The sequence below is a fragment of the Rattus rattus genome, chromosome 3 (genome assembly GCF_011064425.1).
Source record: "Rattus rattus isolate New Zealand chromosome 3, Rrattus_CSIRO_v1, whole genome shotgun sequence".
Taxonomy (NCBI): domain Eukaryota; kingdom Metazoa; phylum Chordata; class Mammalia; order Rodentia; family Muridae; genus Rattus; species Rattus rattus.
In genome coordinates, this window is record NC_046156.1 from 34,245,073 (window position 1) to 34,267,011 (window position 21,939).

The following is a 21,939-nucleotide window of genomic DNA, read 5'->3' on the forward strand; positions in this document are numbered from 1 at the left end:
TCTCTTCTGAGACAGTTTCAAGTAGCTCAGGCTGACCCGGAACCCCTTTTACACACACCTTCAGAGGCAGCTTGGCATCGCAGGCAGTCATACTCACAGTGTCCGCCAGGGGTTGCTGTGCGTCCTCTGGGCTGCACCACTCTGCTTCCTGAAACCTGGCGAGCCAGCGGCTCTTCGCAAGGACACCACGGAGGGGGCACATCCGCGCTCCCACTTCCTCCCGACGCAGCCTGTGATTGGCTCGCAGCCTGAGGAGGAACACGTGAAATAGCAGCTGCGGCTGGCAGAAACTTGCTGGTCGTCTCCGGGTACCATCGCACCATACTGCGGTCAGCTCCGGACAGCCCGGCCTGGGGACAATGAGGTCGTCATGCGTCCTATTGGCCGCGCTGCTGGCGCTAGTCGCCTACTACGTTTACATCCCACTGCCCAGCGCTGTGTCCGACCCCTGGAAACTGATGCTGCTGGATGCCACTTTCCGCGGCGCGCAGCAAGTGGTGAGCAGAGCGAAAGGGGGATGCCCCGTGTCGTCCCTGCTCCCCTAAACGAAACCCCCATCGCTTACCCCGGTTGCCCGTGGGCCCTTGGAGGATGTCACATTTGCATCCTTGTCCTGCAATAGGGATATCCCGTGTTTCCGTGAATGCGCATCTGCCTCTCTCCCTGTCGCTTCTTCCGATCCCCGGGCTCTGAGGGTGTCCTGTTTGCATCCTTGTAATGCAGTGGTGGCGCCCGGTGTCACCCATGTTTTTTCCGAGTGCACGCTTCCCCAGGACTCCTAGCCGGACCACCGGTGTTCGCATCCTTGAAGTCGGCGGGTAGATGTGAGTCTGGAAACAGGTGAAGTTCTCGCCTGGCGTCTCTGACAGCTGTTAACCTTTCCTAGGTCCTAATTAGCGCCCCTGCTTTCTTAGTTCGCTGTGTCTTGAGCCAAAGCCTTTAGCAATTTATAAACCACCCTGCCCCCACCTCCGTTGTGCCACTGGCTGGCAAAGGAAGAGTTAAATGTTTTTTAGCTAAGGGGATTGTGATTCCTCGATGAGCAGTAGCGACGCCGCCAGCCTCCCACAGTCCCCAGGCCTTAGCGCTCCGTTCTGGAGACCGCAGGCTAGGAGGAACCGCTCTGACCTTCGGTTCTCTCCCTGGCACCTCTTAGCTCAGCGGAAGAAAAGAAGGCCGGGAGGCTGGCAGGCCCGGAGGGTCGTTAAAGGTCCTTGTTTGAAGGTTGTTTTCTGTTTGTCTGCAGCCTTTGTTTTGCGTCCTTCGATGTCTGGGAGATAACCTTGGCCTGAGCCAGAGCGGTTGTGGCCTTCTTTAACCTGCAGGGTGGCATTACTCTGCACTGTATCCTGCTCATGAACATTGCTCCCCCGGCGGGAGGACTGTGTCATTGGTTTATTCCACGGTAGGAGAATTGCTTTTAGTATCAGAAGCACAGTCTGTTGCCAAGGTTGAACGCCATGACTGCATCGTATTTTTGAGTAGTCTATGTTATGTAGGTTTCCAGAGCTTCTCCACAATCAAGCCACACTCTATCTTTGCCCAACACTGAGCCTTAATATTGTTTTGTTTTGTTTTGTTTTTCGAGACAAAGTTTCTTTTTTTTTTTATAATTTTTTTAAGGTTTATTTATTTATTTGTTTACTTATTTACTTATTATATGTAAGCACACTGTAGCCGTCTTCAGACACACCAGAAGAGGGCATCAGATCCCATTACAGATGGTTGTGAGCCACCATGTGGTTGCTGGGATTTGAACTCAGGACCTTTGGTAGAACAGCCAGTGCTCCTAACCACTGAGCCATCTCTCCAGCCCACAAAGTTTCTTTATAACCCCGGCTATCCTGGAACTTTCTCTGTAGACCAGGCTAGCCTCCAACTCGCCTGCAGCTGCCCCAGGAACACTGAGATTAAAGGCATGCACCACTACCTACCAGGTCTTTTTTTTTTTTTTTTTTTAAGATATATAAACATGCATTAAAATTTTATTATTAACTTTTCTGTGTGGGTGTTTTGCCTGCATGTATATCTGTGTGCCACGTGGGTGGAGTCCCCATAGAGGTCAGAAGAGGATGTTAGGACTGTGGTTAAAGAGGGTTGTGAGCCTCTGTGTGGGTGCTGGGAATGAACCCAGGGCCAGTGCTTTTAACTCATAAGCTCCAGCTGGTTTTGCTTTGTTTGTTTGTCTTTCTTTCTCTTTCTTTCTTTCTCTCTTTCTTCTTTCTTTCTTTCTTTCTTTCTTTCTTTCTTTCTTTCTTTCTTTCATTCTTTCTTTCTTTATGTTTTTTAGACAGAGTCTCAGTGTACAGCTCTAACTGGACTCCGTGGGTAGTCCACTGAACTCAGTGTGTAGCCCGGAGTAGTCTCGAACTCTCAATCCTGCCTTTGCCTCCCAAGTGCTGGAATTTACTATGTGGGTCAAGCTGGCAGCTCTTCATGCTGACGTTACAGACCTGTCTGCACTCTGTGTGGGGGTGGGAGGGTGGGGGAGTGGTCTTGTAGCTGAGGCTGGGTATCAGCTTCTATGCAGTCCTTAAATTATCCCTAGTGTTCAGATTATAGGTTGTTTAATTCTGGTTTTTAGAATCCAGACCTTGCCACCTGTCTCAAGCAAGCTGGCCTCAAACTTGCTATGTTGTTCAAACTGGCCTTCAGGTCCTAATTTTCCTGCCTCTGCCTCCTGAATGCCCTGGGAGTTTATTTAAAGGCACCTCCCAGAGATCCACCATGGTTTGTGAGACATTGTGTAGACTTTAACAGAGTGTTGACCTACTGGAACAGTGGTCTGTCCTCTTCTCTATATGCAACTGAGAAAGTCAGAATTTTGTAGGAAGCCCTCATGAAGTTAAGGGTACACTTGACAGAGATTCTGGGGTGCCTACTCTACTGGGTTGGCCATCGTTAATAGGTTAGAATAAGGAGAGAAGAACGCTGTGCTGGTGTGGAGATGCTTTCTCTGTCCGTGTTGTAGATCACTGATGAACACTTCCACATCATAGTCACCTAGGAGAGTCCAGGTTTAGAAGAAAGCTTTTTTCCCCAACATGCCTTCCCAACCACCAGGGCAAGGCTGTGCTGGGCTCCTGATGGGCCCACCAACATACTGGGAACTAGGGGTTGTGTGATGCCAGGCAGTCCCAGGAACTGATGAAAGCCATGGGTGTTCTTACCTGATGCTGGCTTGGGGAGTGTGTTTTCAGAGAGTGGCTCTGGTCACCTCCCTGCTAAACGGAGATTGTTGGCAAATACCGCTGAGACCAGAAGTAAGCATGTTCTACTTGGAAAGCAATTTTTTTCTGAATTTTCCCCCAAACAGAGACTAGACTCAGGGTTCTGAGTATACCAGGCAAATAGTGGACAGTGAGCTACACTCTCATGTTGGCCCAGTTATGTTTGTGCGTCTTTCCTTCTCCCTTCTCCCCTTCCAGGGTCTCAGCATGTAGGTCTGTCTGTCTGACCTAGAGCTTTCTATGTATACCAGGCTGCCTCTGCCTCTCTGCCCTCCTAAGTGCTAGAATTAAAAGTATGTACCACCGTGCCCCTCAACTATTGTTACAACTTTTGTTTGTTTGGTTCTTTTGAGGCTTGGTCTCTGGATGTATATAGTCCAGACTGACCTGAAATTTATTGTAAGTTGTTTGTTTATTTTCCTTAGTTTTCGTTTTTAGAATCCAGACCTTGCTACCTGCCACCGGTTGGCCTCCAGCTTGCTATGTTGTTCAAGCTGAACTTCAGCTCATGGTTTTCCTGCCTAAGCCTCCTCAGTGTCCTGGGATTAAAAGGCCAATAGCCCATTGTACTGAGAGTGTCTCCACAGAGAGCCACCATGGATTGTGAGGAAAGTCTGTAGGATGGTCCCAATTTTGTTTAAACCATAAGATCAGCTGATTTATAGCTTTAGAACCCAGAGAACTGCCATGAGGTTGGCATAGGCTTGTTTGCCAAATAGTTTTGGTTTAGATCACTTGGCTTGATTCAAAAAGCAATTGAAGTTACTTAAGAGACTAAGCTTGACCTTCTTTCTTTTTTTTTTTTTTGAATTTTAATAACCTTTATTATGAAATTATTTTTACCAATTACAAAATCAATACAGTCATCATTACACACAAGTAAGTTTGGGGAAGCCCAAAGAAGAATTGTAAAATTCTTCATAATGCTAAACATGCAAAAAAAGTAATATAACTTTTAGAACTTTTAAAATATCTAAATTCTTTTTTTTTCACATTTTTTTTCTTTATTAACTTGAGTATTTCTTATTTACATTTCAATTGTTATTCCTTTCCGGTTTCTGGCCAACATCCCCTAACTCCTCCCCTCCCCTTCTATATGGGTGTTCCTTCCCCATCCTCCCCCATTACCACCTCCCCCCAACAATCACGTTCACTGGGGGTTCAGTCTTAGCAGGACCAGGGCTTCCCCTTCCACTGGTGATCTTACTAGGATATTCATTGCTACCTATGAGGTCAGAGTCCAGGGTCAGTCCATGTATAGCTTGACCTTCTTTCTAATGTCAAGAAATTTGAGTGCTGCACGGCATGGTGGCTCACACATCTCCAGCTCTCAGGAGGCAGAGTCAGGCAGATCTCTGTGGGTTCAAGGCCAGCCTGGTCTATGTAGTGAGTTTCAGGCTAGCTAGGGCTACATATCGAGACCCCGTCTATAAATAATGAATTTGCTGAGTGCTTCCTTGTTCAGTTGCCATGGGCTACAGCTTCTCACATTTTCTTTAGCTTTGTGCTCTGTGTCAGACCATTCTGATTATGTTTGTTTCGCTTTCCTTCCTGGGGCTCCTGGATGCTGCTCAGTTCTCTTGTCTTCTGTTGTTTGTTTGAGAAATTGCTTCTTATAGTAGGGGCTAGCCTTGAACCCTTTATCCCCCTGTCTTCAGCTCCCCAGTGCTAGGGCTGTCCTCCTGCCTGGGTCATCCTCCATTACCACATTTATTTGGAATTCTGGGTGCCTTCAGTGTTTTTAGCAGTTAATTTCCTTGTGGCTATAGAACCAGGGTTTCACCCCTACTAGGGAAGCACTGCACCACAGAACTATATTTCCAGCCAGGTAAGTGGTCTTTTCTTTTAAAAGTTGTAGCAAAGAACTTCTGCATTCATATGGTGGGGCAAGACCGTTGTTTCAAGTTCAAGGTCAACCTATGGTATATACTGTTATCTTCTGCCAAAAAAAAAAAAAAGAAATTCCCTCAAATTGTATCATCATGTAAATAAGACACGATACTGTAGTGGATACATTTATTTAGAATATTATTGGATAGAGTCATGATAATATGTATTTTGCTTAATCTGTCCAGGTAATCCAGCACGTATGGCTAGGTTATAAGATTAGTTGGGTGAGCTTCAAGGCCTCAGTCAGTGGTTCTCAGCCCACAGGGGGTCACATATCAGATACTTACATTACAATTCATGACAGTAGCAAAACTGCAGTTATGAAGTAGCGATGAAGTTATTTTATGGTCTGAGGTGAACGCAACTTGAGGAACTGTATTAAAGAGTCGTAGCATTGGGAAGGCTGAGAACCACTGGTCTAAGGGAATAAGATGAGGCGAATTTCAGTGCGACAGCAGAGTCCTCAGACTTCACAGCTGCATCACAGTGGCAGTGTTCTTGTGGAGGGCAGAAAGCAAGCTGACGATGAAGGAAGCCCGAGGACACAGAGGAGTCAGGTCTGAGAGCCTCTTTGAAAATGTTCTCTATATTAATGGGCTGGGGTCGTAGCTCACTTGGTAGAGACTTGGCCAAGCATGATTGGGGTTTCTGGTTTAATCCTGAGCTCCAGCATGGCAACACCTACCTGTAATCCCAGCATTCAAGAGGCGGAGGCATCTTCATCTACAAAGCGTATCTGGGGCTAGCCTGGGGTACACGTTTAGAAAAAGAGAGAGAGAAAAAGAAAAGGTTGTCCAGATGAAAAGATGACCCCTGGGGGCTGTGTTGGACTTTCAGAGCCAAGCACTGCTGGGGAGAACATGGTTGGGCAGTGCCCATCAGAAACGGAAGCATGGTTTTTCTTGGCCACCAGTCCCTTTGGGCGGACTTCGTTATGTCATGACGGATAGAGGCAAGGCTGTAGCTAGAGATGCAGATATTCTACAGGATTGAGACCCTCCTCCTAGTCCAAATACACGGTCATTTGTAAGAAACAGAGGAGACCTTCCGTGTTCAGGGAAAGAGGGTTGGAACGCAGCGCTTATCCTGCATGTGCTAGATCCGAGGCACCCCACATCTGGCACCCCGAACTCATTTAAATGAAGGAACATTCAGGAACAGTAGAGGAGGGGGTGGGGTATAGCTCAGTCTTTGAGTGATTGCCTAGCATGTGTGACACCCTGGGCTTGATCTCTAAACAAACAAAATATTAAACTGTATTTTTAAAACTGTTTTATAAGACTCATATTTTTTGAGTACTATATAGCTAGAATGTTTATATTATAAAATAATGTTTAGTAAGTGCTGGGGAGATGACTCAGACAGCAAAGTAAAATGTGTTCTAAGTATGAGGACCTGAGCTTGACTCTTCAATATGCATGTAAGACCTGTATATAGTACACATGCCTGTGTTCCCATCACATGTCTGTGTTCTCATCACAATCCTGTGTTCCCAGCACTATAGAGGCAGAGACAAGAGGATTTCAAGGGCTTTCTGGTCACACATCCTGGCTGAGTCTGTTAGCTCAGTGTCCAGTGAGAGAGGCCCATAGGATGCCAGTTATGAATCTTCTTAGTGACATAATGTAAAAGAAAGGTTCCTGAAATTGGCATGCCTGCTGACTTGCCCTGTTTTTGAGCACAGCACCACAGCTGCAGGCTGCGTCCTCCTTGTCTTATGGGTGACTGAGCTCTTGGACTAGTTGTCTCCTCACACTTAGAGCTGTAACGTGACCTCACCCGAGCTCTCTGAAGGCCTTGCTGTGCTCTTGTGTTGTGTGGGTGTGACTGAAATTACAGCCTCACTGGAAACTTCAGAACTCCAGTGTACTGACCTTTGCCATACATTTTGAACTGGGAAACTGTACCCATATCAGGTAAATTTTAAGTATTTCTAAGTATAGGAAGTGTTTCTTTTGGCTTGTGATTTGAGGAGACGCAGTCCACGGGGCAGGGGTACCATGGAAACCTGAGGCAGCTGCTCACATTGTCTCTGTAGTCCCGAAGGAGAGATGAATGCTGGGGCTCTTAATTTGATTTTAAAGTATCAGTGAATAGGTTTTGATGATTTTCTTTTTTGAAACATTGTCATGCACTGTGACCTGGGCTGGCCTTCCTATGTCTTTGGTGGAGGCTGGTTTTGAACTTGTGATAACTCCCCACCGGAATCTAGAACACTGGGATTGTGGGAGCGGACTACTCTGCTTGGTAGGAGACAAGTTTCATATGTCACCTCCAGACTTGGGATGAAGACCATTACTTCATGGAAACTTGAGGGGTCAGTACCCATAGTGATGATTAGCTGATCCAGTCAGATTTCCTACAAAGACAGGGCAGCAGAAAGGCTTCACCTTCAGGGAGGTGTTTACTCTGCTCTAGTTCTGGCAGGTAAGCAAGCTGGTTTGGGTTCTTCAGACAGCACCTGGGAAATGGTAAGGTCAGGTTGACTCAATTACCAGATGTGTAAGGGAATAAAGCATTAATAGGCCCATCTTAATTTTTTTCTAGCACTTCTGCAAATCCAGCCCTGAGACACACAGAGAGGGTGTCATTCTTACGTGAGACAATCTATGCTGTTTCTTACAGGCAGCCCAAACTTGATCTGCAGATGTTTCTGTAGGCTGTGGAACCTTTCTTTCTGAAAGGTTCCTTTTATGCACGGTTACTCTAAAAATACTGAGCAGGAGGCTGGCAGGAGCTGAACAGTAGAGTGCTTTTCTAGCATGAGTAAGACCTGGATTTTATATCTAGTACCCAGAGGAGGTAAGAAGAGTGGGGAGAGAAGGAGGGTCAAGTTTTAGCTAGGGGGCTGGAGAGATGGCTCATCGGTTAAGAGCACCCGACTGCTCTTCTAGAGGTCATGAGTTCAATTCCCAGCAACCACATGGTGGCTCACAACCATCTGTAAAGAGATCTGGTGTATCTGAAGACAGCTACAGTGTACTTATATATAATAAATAAATAAATCTTTAAAAAAGAAAAAGAAAAAAAAGTTTTAGCTGGGTTTGGTGGTGTACTTGTATAATCCCAGTGGCTGGAAAGGCTGACACAGGAGAAGGACAAGTTCAAGGCTAGCTGGGGCAACTTAGTAAGACGCTTACCTCAAAACAAAAACTTAAAGGGGGTTGGGGTGGGGGGAGGAGGGAGTAGAATGTGTGTGCCTAACAAACACAAGGCCTTGGGGTTCAAGCATAGTTCATAGTAATAAATAAATGAATGACCACCATGTGTTTATCTTAGCCTCCAAGGAGACTATGTTGTAATAATCTGCTTATTTATGTATTTCCTCTGTTCTATGCTTATAAAGGATGAAGGAAAGACCTAGTATGGGGTGACACGTATCAGTAGGCCCAGACTTGGAAATGGGAGGCAGGAGGATGAAGCGTTTCAGGCTCACCCTGAGCTGCATATTAACACCCGATCTCACAAAGAAACGGAAACAAGGGTGATGAAATAGGGCCTAGGCACGTAGCTCATTGGTAGAGCTTGCCTCGTGCGCACGAGGTTCTCCGTTCATCTCCCAGCACCACAAAAGGGAAGAGAAAGCCCCTGAGCTGCCAAGCAACAAACCCGGCAGCGTTCCACCTGGAAGTCATCATACCATATGTGTAATGTCCATGTATCGTCACATATAGTGCGTGTCCACATATGCGCATGCGTGATGCTGTATTTGTATAATCCCGGGGGCTGGAAATGTTGACACAGGAGGAGGACAAGTTCAGGGCTAACCTGGGCAACTTAGTAAGACACACAACCTCATGCATGCTAAGTGCGTCTTCTATCACTGAGCTGCACACTCCTGGGCGTATTCAATAAAGACGTTTTTCTTCTTTTCCATGTGTGTCTGTGGTGAGTGTATGAGGATTGAGCTCAGTAGTAGCTGTCTTAACTCACTCAGCCATTTCACCGTCTCTGAGTTCAGAATATTCTGCAGTCCACCTTCCACCTTATTCTTTGAAGAAGGATCTCTCCATCAAACCCAGTGCTCTAGCCACCTTGTTCAGGGATTCCCTGCCCTGCTTTCCAAGGCTGGAACTGCTGGGAGGCCTACTATGCTCCCTCATTTACCTGGGTTCTGGGGATCTAAACTCACAGCAAGAGCTTAAACCACTGAGCAGTCCTTCCAACCCTTAACAAATATTAGCTGAACAACAGTGCTAGGAGTGGCAGAATGAATGGCAGACTGGTATCTTGATGTGAAACTTTTCTTGATGAGATACAAACATCTGTTTATCTAAGATAAGATGGTGGTTTAAATGAAAATGGCCACCCTAGGCTCACAGGGAGAGGGCACTATTGGGAGGCGTGACCTTGTCGGAGTGGGTGTGGCCTTGTTGGAGTGGGTGTGGCCTTGTTGGAGGAAGTGTGTTCCTGCAGGTGGGCTTTAGGGTTTCAGAGTCAGGCCCAGAGTCAATCTCTCTTCCTGTTGCCTGTTGGTCCAGATATAGAACTCTCAGCTTCCTCTCCAGCACCATGTCTGCCTGTGTGCTGCCATTCTACCTATAATGACTGTAATGGGCTAACCTTCTGAACTGCAAGCCAGCCCCAGTTAAATATTTTCCTCTATAAGAGTTGCTGTGGTCCTGGTATCTCTTCACAGCAATAAGACAGGCATCAATGACAAGCCAAAGAAACCATTCCAGCCAAGGCTTGCTTAGTGAACCTATGAGTCTGGTGTCTACATGAATATATTACAGGAGTATGGGTAACTCAAAGGCAGCTGTGTCATGGAAAAGCCCATCTCAGCATGGGTGATACTGCCCAGTTCTCCACCAGAGAATCACCTGTCCCAACCATTGTTAACTTATATGCCTGTGAGGGGTGTGAATTTTGTACCTTTCATGAGCTTCCTGGGCCCTATGAGTTTACTTCCTGGGCTCTTAGAAACATCCTTCCTGGAGTGTTTAATTAACATAATATAGCTACAAAACAAACCTGAGTTGCCTGTTGAATGAGATATGATAGACCAGATCTGATAGTGACAGGGGCCTATACTCAAACAACAGAACATAAGTTACAGATGGAGCTTTTTTTTCAGAGCTGGGGACCAAACCCAGGGCCTTGCGCTTGCTAGGCAAGCGCTCTACCACTGAGCTAAATCCCCAACCCCACAGATGGAGCTTTTATGCGTGCCTGCAATATCCTTCAAAAAGGACATCAGACACAGACCTGGGTCAGGGCCAGATGGTACACACCTGTATTCCCAGCACTGGAGAGGTGGAGGCAGGAGGATCAGAACATTGTTAAGGCTACATGAGACGAAACAGCAGAAAGAGACCCTGAGTGTTAGCAAGGCTGAGTGTTGACAGCATAATCACAGTCTTTAAACGTAGTGAGCGCCTCCTCTCTCACATCCTGTGTTCGCATGTGATTCACTGTGTCACTCCAATAACATGGCATTTTTCTTTATGTGACCAAGAAGAGGACTCAAACGGAAGAAAAGTAGCTTGTTCAGGATGATGGCGATGAGGGTGGGGCTGGGTGAAGTGTTCCCAGGCTCAGGAACTTCACCATGATGCTAATTGACCTGCTGAGAAAATGGAAGTCAGGTACTTACAGAAGACATTTGAGCTAGAGCAACAACATGAATGAGGGGCCCAAGAGGAGACGGTGATATAGTTGAGGGCCTAAAAATAGCTTAGACTAGCTAGAGCCTTAGAAGTTTTAAGGCCAGAGTGGAGGTCAGAGGGAAGTGTGGACTGAGCAAGGAGTGGCTCTTTGTGGTCTAGAAAGACGGCAGGAAGTTACTTGGTGAAGTCTGTGTTTTAAAACACTTCAGCATTTTTTTAGACTCTCATAGCCCAAGTTGGCCAACGACTCCATGTAGCCTCTGAGGACTCTGAGCTTCTGATGCTCTTGCCTCTGTCCCCAAGTGCATCAATCATATGCAAACACCATCCTGCCCCGCTGATGCCAGCCCATGGCTTCCACTGTGCTAAGGCAAGCACTTGCCAAGTAGGGTGTGCTGCTTGCACTCAGGAGTGCTGTTTGTTTCCTAGGGCCTCAAATGTACTAGGTGTGATGATTTGTATATGTTTGGCACTGTTTGGAGGTATGGCCCTGTTAGGGTAGGTGTGGCCTTGTTGGAGTAGGTGTGTCACTGTAGGTGTGGGCTTTAAGACCCTCATCCTAGCTGCCTGGAAGCCAGTGTTCTCCTAGCAGCTTTCAAATGGAGATGTAGACTTCTCAGCTTCTCCCGCTCCATGCCTGCCTGGATGCTGCCATGCTCCCACCTTGATGATAATGGACTGACCCTCTGAACCTGTAAGCCAGCCCTAATTAAATATTGTCCTTATAAGAGTTGCCTTGGTCATGGCGTCTGTTCACAGCAGTAAAACCCTAAGTCACTAGGCAAGCACTGTATCACTGAACTGCACCCAGAAGCCTTAGAAGAGTCCCCACTGGTAGTGTAGAAACTGAAATTTCAAGCAGAGTCTAGTTATCCAGGAGAGAACGTGAAGAAATGGGTTAGGAGTAGTTTGGAGGGCAGCTGACTTGGGCTGCCACTGTGGGGGATGCTGAGGGATGGGTGAGAGGGATGAGCTCTGGTGAATCCTGGGATGGACTCTTAAGAGGTGCAGCAATGGTGGCAGTGAGCCTGATTGAGAGGGTCTGCTGGTGCGTGAGTGATACATGTATGTGTGTATGTGTCAGTGTGTGTGTCTATGTGTGTGAGTAATGTATGCATATACTTGTGTGTGTGAGTGGTGTGTGTGCATGCGTGTGAGTGGAGTATGTGTGTACAGCATGTGTGTGTGTGTGTGTGTGTGTGTGTGTGTGTGTGTGTGTGTGTGTGTGCGCGCGTGCGCTGCTATATAAGTCAAGGGGCAACCTGTAGGAATTGGTTTCCCCTTCCGTCATGCAGGTCCCTGGGGTCAGGTCTCAGGTGGTCAGACTTGGCAGTCACCTCTTCCAGCTGAGCCGTCTTGCTGGCACCAAGGACAACATATTTAACACAGTTATTCCTGGACAAACCTAGATGGGTGCTTGCACTATATGTATTTGCTGTCTAGACCTTAGGCCCGGGCATTGTAGCTATAAAATGTGCCTTGTGCTCTGTTCTGACTTTACTTCCAGTCAGCAGTCCTCTGCCCCCAGCTTCCTGTTCAGAGCCTTGCCTTGAGCTTGCTTGTCTTTGTGTGTCTGACACCTTTTCTGCGGTTCCCTATGCCTCAGAAGCCCTCCTACCCTCTTGCTGTAGCCAGTAGCCCACACATCTTTCAACACCAACGTCTCCCCTCTGCAGTGTTCCTATCTACCAGACAGATTTCTCTTTGACTCACTTTGGTTTTGACAGTCATTTACGATGGAGAAGCTGAAGGGGTTTCTGGTTCTGATTTCCTTCAGTCTGGTGCCCTAACTGCCTCTAGGAGCTGACCTCAGTGTTCACGTGCTTCTGACTCTGAATTTGACTGAAAACGGCCTTTTGTTTGCTCGACAGACTTTTTTTTTTTTTTTTGTGGTAAGTCTGCTGTTTTTCTGGGTTTCTAACTTCCTCATAATATTTTCAAAGATTTATGCTTGTTTTTTGACTTTGGAATTAATTAACTACAGGCTTTTTTTTTTTTTTTTTCCCAAATAATAGCTGTAATTCTAGGCCATCTTCTTCTCCAAAGATGTCTGGCAAGCTTGCATCTTCTCATGGAGGTGGTCTAGCCTTCTCTCTCCAGGTTGTGTTCAGAGCTCCTCTCCCTCCTTCCTTTCCTGTCTAATGAGACAGAGGCACTCTATAAAATGGCCCTCAACTCAACCTCCTCCTGCCTCAGCCTCTTAAGTTCCTAGACCACAGGCTTGTAAGTCAAGGGGCAGCCTGTAGGAATTGGTTTCCCCCTCCATCATGTAGGTCCTGGGGTCAGGTCTCAGGTGGTCAGTGAATGCGTGCGTGCGTGCGTGCACGCGTGTACATGTCTGCTGCTATGTAAGTCAAGGGGCAACACACACTTATACCCTGGCACACATACTGTCATACATGCATCATTCACACAGGCCTGCACACATAAGCATGAACACATTACTTACACACATACACAACACATTGACACACATACGCATACACACACATGCGCACTCACACATCAACTTACACTTTTCTTCTTTGAATGCTTAATTGAAAAACATTTTATTTGCTTTCATTTTGTGTGTGAGTGTGTGGGCACAGGTCTATCAGAACACCCTTGTGGAAGTCAGAGTTCAACTTTCAGGAGTCCATCCTCCTCTTCTGCATCAGCCCCAGAGGCTGGACTCGGGTTGTCAGGCCTAGCAGCAGGAGGCTTTACCTGCTGAGCTGTCCCCCTGCCTCTTTTCCTTAATGATTTAACATCCATTTTGGTGAGGTTGTTCTTGCTGCAAAACCTCTGACTGATGGGTTTTTTTTTTTAAATTTGTTTAATTCTTTAACTTTTTATTGATTCTTTGTAAATTTCACATCATGCACCCAATCCCCCTTTGTATCTACCCTCTGCCCTTGCAGCCTCCTCTAAAAGAAAAGAATACTTGAGTGGAAGCTGTGGTGTGTCAGTGTGTCACATGGTATATCCTTCTCGTCACACATTTTTACTTGCAGATGTTCATGGCAGTGAATCCTTGTCTGGTTTGAGGCCTCCTGCTCTGCCACACTCTCAATACCGAATCCTCGAGTCCTCGCCCGGACTCCTCTGTGGCATCCAGCTGCTGCCCTGTGTCATGGAGTTCCTGCAGCTTTGGTTCTGTAGGACTCGAGCCTCCAGGAGTTCATAGATGGAGTAGATTTTGGGGTGGGTCAACTCAAAGCCCTCATCTGGGTCTGTGTGTAGCTGAGTCGGCCAGCCTGTTAGCTCTCTCACTGCCCTAGCTAGTTCATCCAGTGCCGTAGCTGATAAGGGGCAGGATCAGCTCTTCCACTCTCACGTCCTCAGGGCAGTTCACCTGTGTCCACACCACCAAGGTCAGCTCTGTTGTGCTGCCCACGCAAGGGGCACAGCCCACTCTTATCAACTGCTGTAGCCAATGAAGGGTGGGGCCCCCTTCCCACCTGCTGCAGGTGGCAAGGGACAGGAGAGTGGGAAGGGTATCGTTCTCTCAGCCATGGCACTACATGGCAGACTAGTGGCGAGGCCAGCTCTCTTGCACTCATACCCTTGGCTGGCACACCTGTAACCCGTGCAACCATGGCCAGCTCTATGTTACTTCCTGGGCGAGGTACAGCCCAGTCTCCTGCTGAAGCTGGCAAGGGGCAGGGACAGCTCTCCTGCTCATGATGCCCAGGCAAGGGGTGGGGCCAGCTCTGCACAGCCCTCAGACATCAGCATGGTACCAGGTGGCAGCCCAGACCCGGGGTGTTGCCTGTCTTTGGTGGTAAGAAACCCCCCCCCGCCCCCACTGCTGCAGGGCCAGGACCTTACCGTGGCCTTAGGTGGCATCTCTGGCTACTCACGTCAGGCTGTTCCTCACTACCCTCGAGTCGCCAGTTCTGCCTCTCCTCACTGCGCCCAAATCCTTCTGCTTCTTCATTTCTTCTACCCTGAGTCTTTGGGTTCCTGGGTTTGTCCCAGGAGTGCTACAGTAGAGTTATGCTCTATGACACCAGGTAGGAGTTGTCTTGGGAGTGGTCTGCCCACCCAGGCCATGTCCCCAGTCGGGGTCATCTTCAAGATGTTCTGCCTGCCTGGGCTGTGTGGCACTGGACTCAGGCTGCTGCTGCTTGTATGTGTGCTGGTTGTAGGGTGAGGTGTTTGTCATGAGGATTCTGCATAACAGCAGATCTATGTGGTGAATTATAAATGCATCTACTTTGGAAAGTAGCAATATCCTCATTTTATTTTATTTTTTTAACACACTTAACATTTATTATATATGTTCTGTCTCAAACAAATAAAAACAGAACATTCTATACAATGACCATGAAGGGTTGCGTGTTAGGGTTTAAATCTCGGCCAGTGCCAGGACAGAACACACCAAGCCAACATGGTTCCACATAATATCCTCATTTTATAAGAGAAGAAATAGAGGACTGTCGATAGGGCTCAGTGGCAGAGACTTGCTTAGCTTTTGTGGGTCCTGGGTTCAATCCCTGGCACCAGTGTGGTGGGGGGAGGGTGAAGGGTCAAAGTTCATAAACTTCTTTACAGGCACATGACTGCTAAGCGGTGAAATATGTCGATCAACCCTCACAGTTTGTTCACTAATATTCAGAATCATCTAGTCCAGGTTTTTCAATGCCCCCCACTTCAACCCTACCACCCCAACTCTAAGCTCTCTCATACATTGTGAATGCATTACCCAAGGGTGAGCCTATGACAGCTTTTGAGCCTGATGCATGCCTCTAATCTTGGGACTGTAGGGAGGTATAGGGCAGGCTGGCATCAGACATTGAAGGCTAGACTCACATGTAATGAGCTTGAGGCCAGCCTGGGCTATGTGAAACCCTGTCTCAAAACTTGAAATACATGAATGGATAAATTTTGTCTTGGAGAATATTAATATTATTAAAGAGAAATTTGAGATAGAAGAAACGGTATATTTGAATGAAGAACAGCTGATAAGTCAGGCAGTACAGAATCAGCAGAAATCCACAAATTCCAGCCAGATGGGGGGCGGGGGAGGCTCACATTTGTCAACTCAGTGTTCGTGGGGCTGAGGCAGGAAGATTCAAGGATAGCCTGGGCTACATAGGCAGTTCCAGGTCCTCCATAGGTAAACAGTGAGACAGAACAAATTATTTCATTGTCAAAGGTTGGTTGGTCATCTGTCTGTCTATGTATCCATTTCTGGTTTAACAAGGACTTGTTTGTTTTGAGAAAAAGACGCTAAATATCAGGCTCTTCACAGAATAACTCATGATATTAACACTTATGGAAAGCATCCCACCATTTTTCTGCAAGATGCATTTGACATGTTAGCTCTCATTCACAGAAGTACACGCTACATTGGTGTCGAGCAGCCCCACCCAGGTGGGATAGATAAATCACCTCTCCAACGTAGGTTGCTCTCAGAGTTACAAGTCAATGCGATGTCTCTGCAGTCGGGGAGGCAGTTACTGAAGCCACACGGATGGGAAGAGCTGTATTCCCTGCGCAACAGCAGATGATAGCAGAGGCAGTTGGTTACGGACCATACGTCTTTTTATTGCTAAGCCAATGAAGTATCAAAATTAAAAGCAAAAATTACAGGCCGTGACTTAACAAAACTCACAGGGACGTCAGAGGAAGTGGAAATGGAACCAGATGCAGGGCAATCGTGAATTAAAGAACAGGGGAAGGATGAGGCGAGGGAGAAAGGCTTTGCCTTACTTGGGTCTGAGTCACTGCACAGCTCTTGGTTAGATGTTACGTGGTCTCGTTGGGCAGCCCTAAGTTTCCTTTTCACCAGTTCATGCCGAACTGAGTTTTGAGTTGTTGAGAACAGAAAGTCTGGCTCCAGGGAGCGTCTGAGGCTGGTGACTTTACATGCCTTCCTGGTGTGCTATACATGGCTGAGAGTTCCATGGTTAGATAAGAATGGAGGATACAGTTTGTCTGTGTGAAAGTATATTTTACAGTCTGGACTCCCTGAAAAACGTGGGTTTTTTTCCTGTTTTTTTTTCATTTGTTTGTTTGTTTGTTTGTTTTTGTTTTAAAGATGAGCATGGTGATACCCACCTTTAATCTCAGTACTTGGGAGGCAGAGGCCAACATTTCTCTGTGAGATTGAGACCAGCCGTATCTGTATAGAGAGTTCCAGGCCAGCCAGGGTTACATAGTGAGACCTTGTCTCAACAATAACTTGAGAAATAAATACATTTGTAACATGCGCATCTTGTGCACAAGGAGCCCAGAGAGGACCTGGGATCCAGTGGGACTGGTGTTAGGGATGCTTGCAAGCTGTCTTGTAGGTGCTGGAAATTGAACCCAGGTCTTCTGCAAGAACAGCCAGTGCTCTTAACTCCTGAGCTATCTCTCCAGCTCCTCTAAACTAATTTATTAATTGACAGATAGTTGTATAAATGTGTGTGGTGCAGTAATTTTTAGCATATGTATAAATTGTATATTATCAGCTTATGGTATTTTAGTTGCCCATCATGTTAGACATGTATCATTTCTTGAGGTTGAGAACATTCTGCATACATTCCTAACTTTCTGTTGTTGTTGTTTTGGTTTCCTTGAGACAGGATCTTATGTAGCTCAGGCTGGCCTCAGCCTTACTGTGTAGCTGAACCTGGTCTTGACCTCCTGGTTCCCTTACCTTCTCTCAGGCACTGGGTTTACAGGTGTGGGTCACCACACTTGGCTTATGGTGTAGATGATACAAAATCATTAATTAAAGCTGGAGAAATGACTTAGAGATTAAGAGTGTGGACTTCATTTGCAGAGGAGACTTCTATTCCCAGCACCCATACAGTGGCACACAATCCCCTGTAATTCCAGCTCCAGGGAATCTGATCCCTCTGGCTTGGGGACCTGCACTCTGTATGTGTACACACACACACACATACACACACACACACACACACACACACACACACACACACTCATGACACTTAAAAATGTTAACTCTAATCACCTTTCTGTATAGTAGGAGCTTAAACTCATTCCTCCTATCTAGCTGTGTCCTTTTACCCATTAATGGATCTCTTCCCTTTCTCCTTCCTCTCCTTCCCTCTCCTCTCCTCAGCTAAAATCTAGACTTTTGACACACTGAGTAGCCTTTCTGCTTGCTTCAGAATGAAGTTCGCGCAATAGGTGGATAGAAAGCCTACTGATTTCAAATTGAAGCCACAAGTTCCTTAGGCCACAGTGGAACCGTTGAGGTGCACGTGATACTTTAGTTGAGGACAGGGGTCAGAATTTACTGACGCTCCATGTGCTGACGAGAGTTTTGTGGTTACGGATGCTGCTACTGAGCATGTCCTGGCTGTGTCTGAAAGAATGAGAAGCAACACTGATCCCTGAGCCAGGACTGGGGGACCAGGAAGAGAAAGTGGCAGTTGTGGCCTCAGGAGACCCTCATACTGGGTTGCTGTTGCAGGAGGTCCAGTTACCAATATACAGTTACCTGCCACTGCTGCTGCCACCTTTTCCTCTTCCTCCTCTTCCATCACCCCCTCCTCCTCTATCACCACCTCCTCTTCCTCCTCCATAACCCCCTCCTCCTCCTCCACCACTTCCTCTTCCTCTCCCTCTTCTTCCACCACCACCACCACCTCCTTTTCTTCTTCCTCCTGCCCTCCTCCTCCTCCTCCTGCTCCTCTTCTTATTCTGAGGTGGCATGGGATGGCACGTATAAGAAGCTACTTTTATTGAGTATCTAAAAAGATCTTTCCATAACCAAACTGTTCATCTGGGCAGCACATATACTAAACCCAGAATGCAACTGAGATTGCTGTGGATAATGTAAAAATTCAAAAAAAAAAAAAAAACCATTCTTTGTTAAGAAAGCTCTGATGGGCTTTTAACTCTGGCACTTTAAGCAAGCTAAGGGCAAGAACATGAAATGGAACAGTGTATGCTTTTTCAAGAGGACTACTTGGAGAAATAAATGGCATATTAAAATTTTGGGGGGGGGGGCTGAAAGGTGGCTCAGCAGTTAAGGGCGCTTATTAGTCAATCAGAGGGCTGGACTTTGGCTTGCAGCACCCATGTAACACAATGGATGTCCTGTGTCTACCTGTAACCCCAGCTCCAAGAGAGGCAGAGAGAAGGTGATCAATCTCTGGGGCTCGCTGGATTCAAGCCTAGCCCCTCTCCCCAAAAAAAGGAAACCCAGATTCAGGGAGAGATTCTACTTCAAAGGACTAGGTAGAGAACAAGAGAGGTAGATACTCGATGTCCTCTTCTGGTCTCCATTCACATGTATATATATATACACACACACACATACACACACACAGAGTAAATAAATAATATCCAAAATTATAAAAATGGTGGTGCTCTTGCCCAGTGTGTGAGGCCCCAAGTAGTTAGTACAAAGCAAACAACAAAAAACTATGTTGCACCTGTATAATGACTTGTACATTTTATTATTCAACAGAAAACAACATGGGTTTCCATTATTTAGGTAGTTGCTTTTTTTTTTTTTTTTATTTCAACAAAGACATTGTATAAATCTGTCCTACTGGGCCCCTAGTCTGTTGCTTCAGAAAGTCACTCTTTGTTTAAGCTTTGACCCAAACACTGAAATTGTTGGTGGCCATGTCATCTTAGATGAGGCAGAAGCTCAGGTTCATCAAAAGGGTGAGCCTTTGGACAGAGACAGGGTCTCACATTTGAAGTGCCCAAGCTAGGTCCCCATTCTGCCATCCTCTCCCACCCTCAGCCCTGTTCTTCCTTCTCCCTCTTTTCCTGGGTCATCAACCTCTCCGTTGATAACTGTGCATTTGTTAACTTTGCACCTCTTCCTACTCCTGTGGGTCCAGACAAGCATCTCACTTTGTAGCTTGGATGGCCTTGAACTTGGGGCTATTTTACCTCTGCCTCCTAAGTGTGGATGACAGGCGTGAGCCACCATCCCTAGCTTATCTCAGTTACCTTTAAATCATTTGTCTCCCCACCTAAGTCTGCCTTTCTGTCTAGTTAGTAGTGTCTCTAGAGGGAAAGGAACATGTCTGTGCTCCCCGCTCCCGCCTCCACCCCCACCCTGTGTACCTAGCTTTGAAAAGTTCCTGGCACCAAGGAAACCTCTGTAAATTTCCTAAGTGACTAAGTGGGTAAGTGACTGGGAGGTCCATCCACAGAAGCTGTGAGCACAGAGGGCAGGGTGCTAACATTGCTACATCCCTTTCTCAAGCCAGGCGGCATCCTGCAGGGCCTGCTGGTCAGACTGTCTCCTTCCCATGAAGAACTTAAGTAGGAAGTGGACAGGGTAAATTGTCCACTGCTTCAGAATATGTGAACCTGGAGGTGGCAGGGAAGAGGGATATAAAAGCTAACACTGTGAATCCATCTGTCCAATCAATCATTTTCAGTTAGGCATGGTGGTATGGGGGAGGGGTGGGACAGAACAATTCAAGTTCAAGGACTGCCTGAGCTATAGGAAGAGCACAGAGCTAGCGTCGGCAATGTCGTGAGACCCCCCCACCCCAAAACAAAAAGTGGCTTGCATTTTCCCACATCAGAGAAGTATTAATGCAGGTGGCCATGCAGGATCACCCGTGAGCTCGCACCCCTTTTGCAAAGACAGCGACGTGTACCAGCTCTGGAAATTGCTCTGGTCTTCTGTTTGCCTCATTGTCAGCTTCCACCAATGCTTGCTTGTACAGCTGTGCATGCCCTCGGCACTTCTGAGCTATCACAAGGTCTACAGCTATTTGCCAACCTCAAGACAAAGGTCAGATGAGAGACCGTTGGCATTGTCTGTGACCCTTAGCACAGTTTTGGGTCATCGCTCAGTGTAGTACCAAGTTGTAAAGAGCCTTCCTCCTAGTAGATATGAACAGTAGCACCCCAGGTAAGTGCTGAGAGAGAGCATAGGCTGCCTGGATTTTCAAGATAGGTTAGTATCATTCCTTTTAAATATATATTTTTTTACGTTTATTATCTGGGGGTGTGTATATATTTGGAGTCTGCTTGTGAGAAAACCTGTGATAGTTTGTCTTTCTCTCTTTTTTCTTGCTTCCCCCTTTTTCCTTCTTTTAGACCCTGGCACTGGCCTTGCCTGGCATGTAGGGATTGAGCCCACAGCCTCTTCCCACTTTTACCATGCCAGGCAAGAATTCTACTCATGACATCCACCCCGAGTAACTTTTGGATGATGATGATGGTGGTGGTGGTGGTGGTGGTGGTGGGTGATGATGATGATGTCTTTTCTTTTTCTTTCTTTCTTTTTTTTTTTTTCTTTTTTTCGGAGCTGGGGACCGAACCCAGGGCCTTGCGCTTGCTAGGCAAATGCTCTACCACTGAGCTAAATCCCCAACCCCGATGATGTCTTTTCTTTGTCACAAAGTTTTGTTATATTTAATCCAGGCTGGCTATGTAATCATGACCAATTCTCCTGTCTCAGCCCCCTGAGTGCTGGGATTCCAAAGTTTAGGCTACCACAGCTTTTTTTTTTTTTTTTTTTAAAGATTTATTCGCTTAATGTCTATGAGCATCCTGTTGCTGACACACCAGAAGAGGGCATCAGATGTCATTACAGATGGTTGTGAGCCACCATGTGGTTGCTGGGAATTGAACTCAGTGGCCTCTCAACCACTGAGCCATCTCTCCAGCACCTACAGCTTTTAAAACAATTAATTAATTTGAGATAGGACCTAATTATAGCCCTGGCTGGTCTTGAACTCACCCTGTAGACCAGGCTGGCCTTGAATTCACAGAGATTTTCCTGCTTCTCCCTTCTGAGTACAGGGATGAAATTCGTGGACCACCCTGTTAGCTTTTTAAACTGAATTTTTAGGACTTCGTGTAGTAAGCCCTGGGTGTCATTGTGGCGTTTCTGTGCATGTATGCAGTGTATTCCCTCTTCCGTCTCTGTCGTCTCCCTGTTGCCTGCCGTGCTGCCTCCTGCGGATCCTCCTCCTGCACCCAAACCCTTCCTCCTCTGCTCTCCTGTCACATGGATGCTGTTCTATCTTGTTTTCCTTAGGAGCTCTTCCTCAGTGCTAAAGGTCTGCCCTCTTCCTACTTTCATGACCTAAAGACAGACAGACAGAAAGACAAACAGGCAGAAAGACACAGATACACACGCTCTGTGTCAAAGCTGTGTTCACTTGGCTCTCTCCCCTTCAAATACCCAGGGCCTCTTGTGGCCACACTTAGTGTGTATTGGGCAGGTCTTACCCTCTTCTGACATCTTCTGGAAGTCTGCCTGGGCAGAGGACCCTTTATCGTAC

The 21,939-nt window shown here is 46.7% G+C and overlaps 1 protein-coding gene across 1 annotated transcript in view; it reads left to right on the forward strand.

The window, feature by feature from the left end:
• The first annotated feature begins 319 nt into the window (after window positions 1–319).
• Nceh1 (neutral cholesterol ester hydrolase 1) overlaps window positions 320–21,939 on the forward strand; it is a 65,065-nt gene continuing 43,445 nt past the window's right edge. The window contains exon 1 of the mRNA XM_032897366.1: window positions 320–497. Coding sequence (XP_032753257.1) covers window positions 360–497 — 138 coding nt within the window. The 5' untranslated portion in view covers window positions 320–359. The remainder of the gene's footprint in view (window positions 498–21,939) is intronic.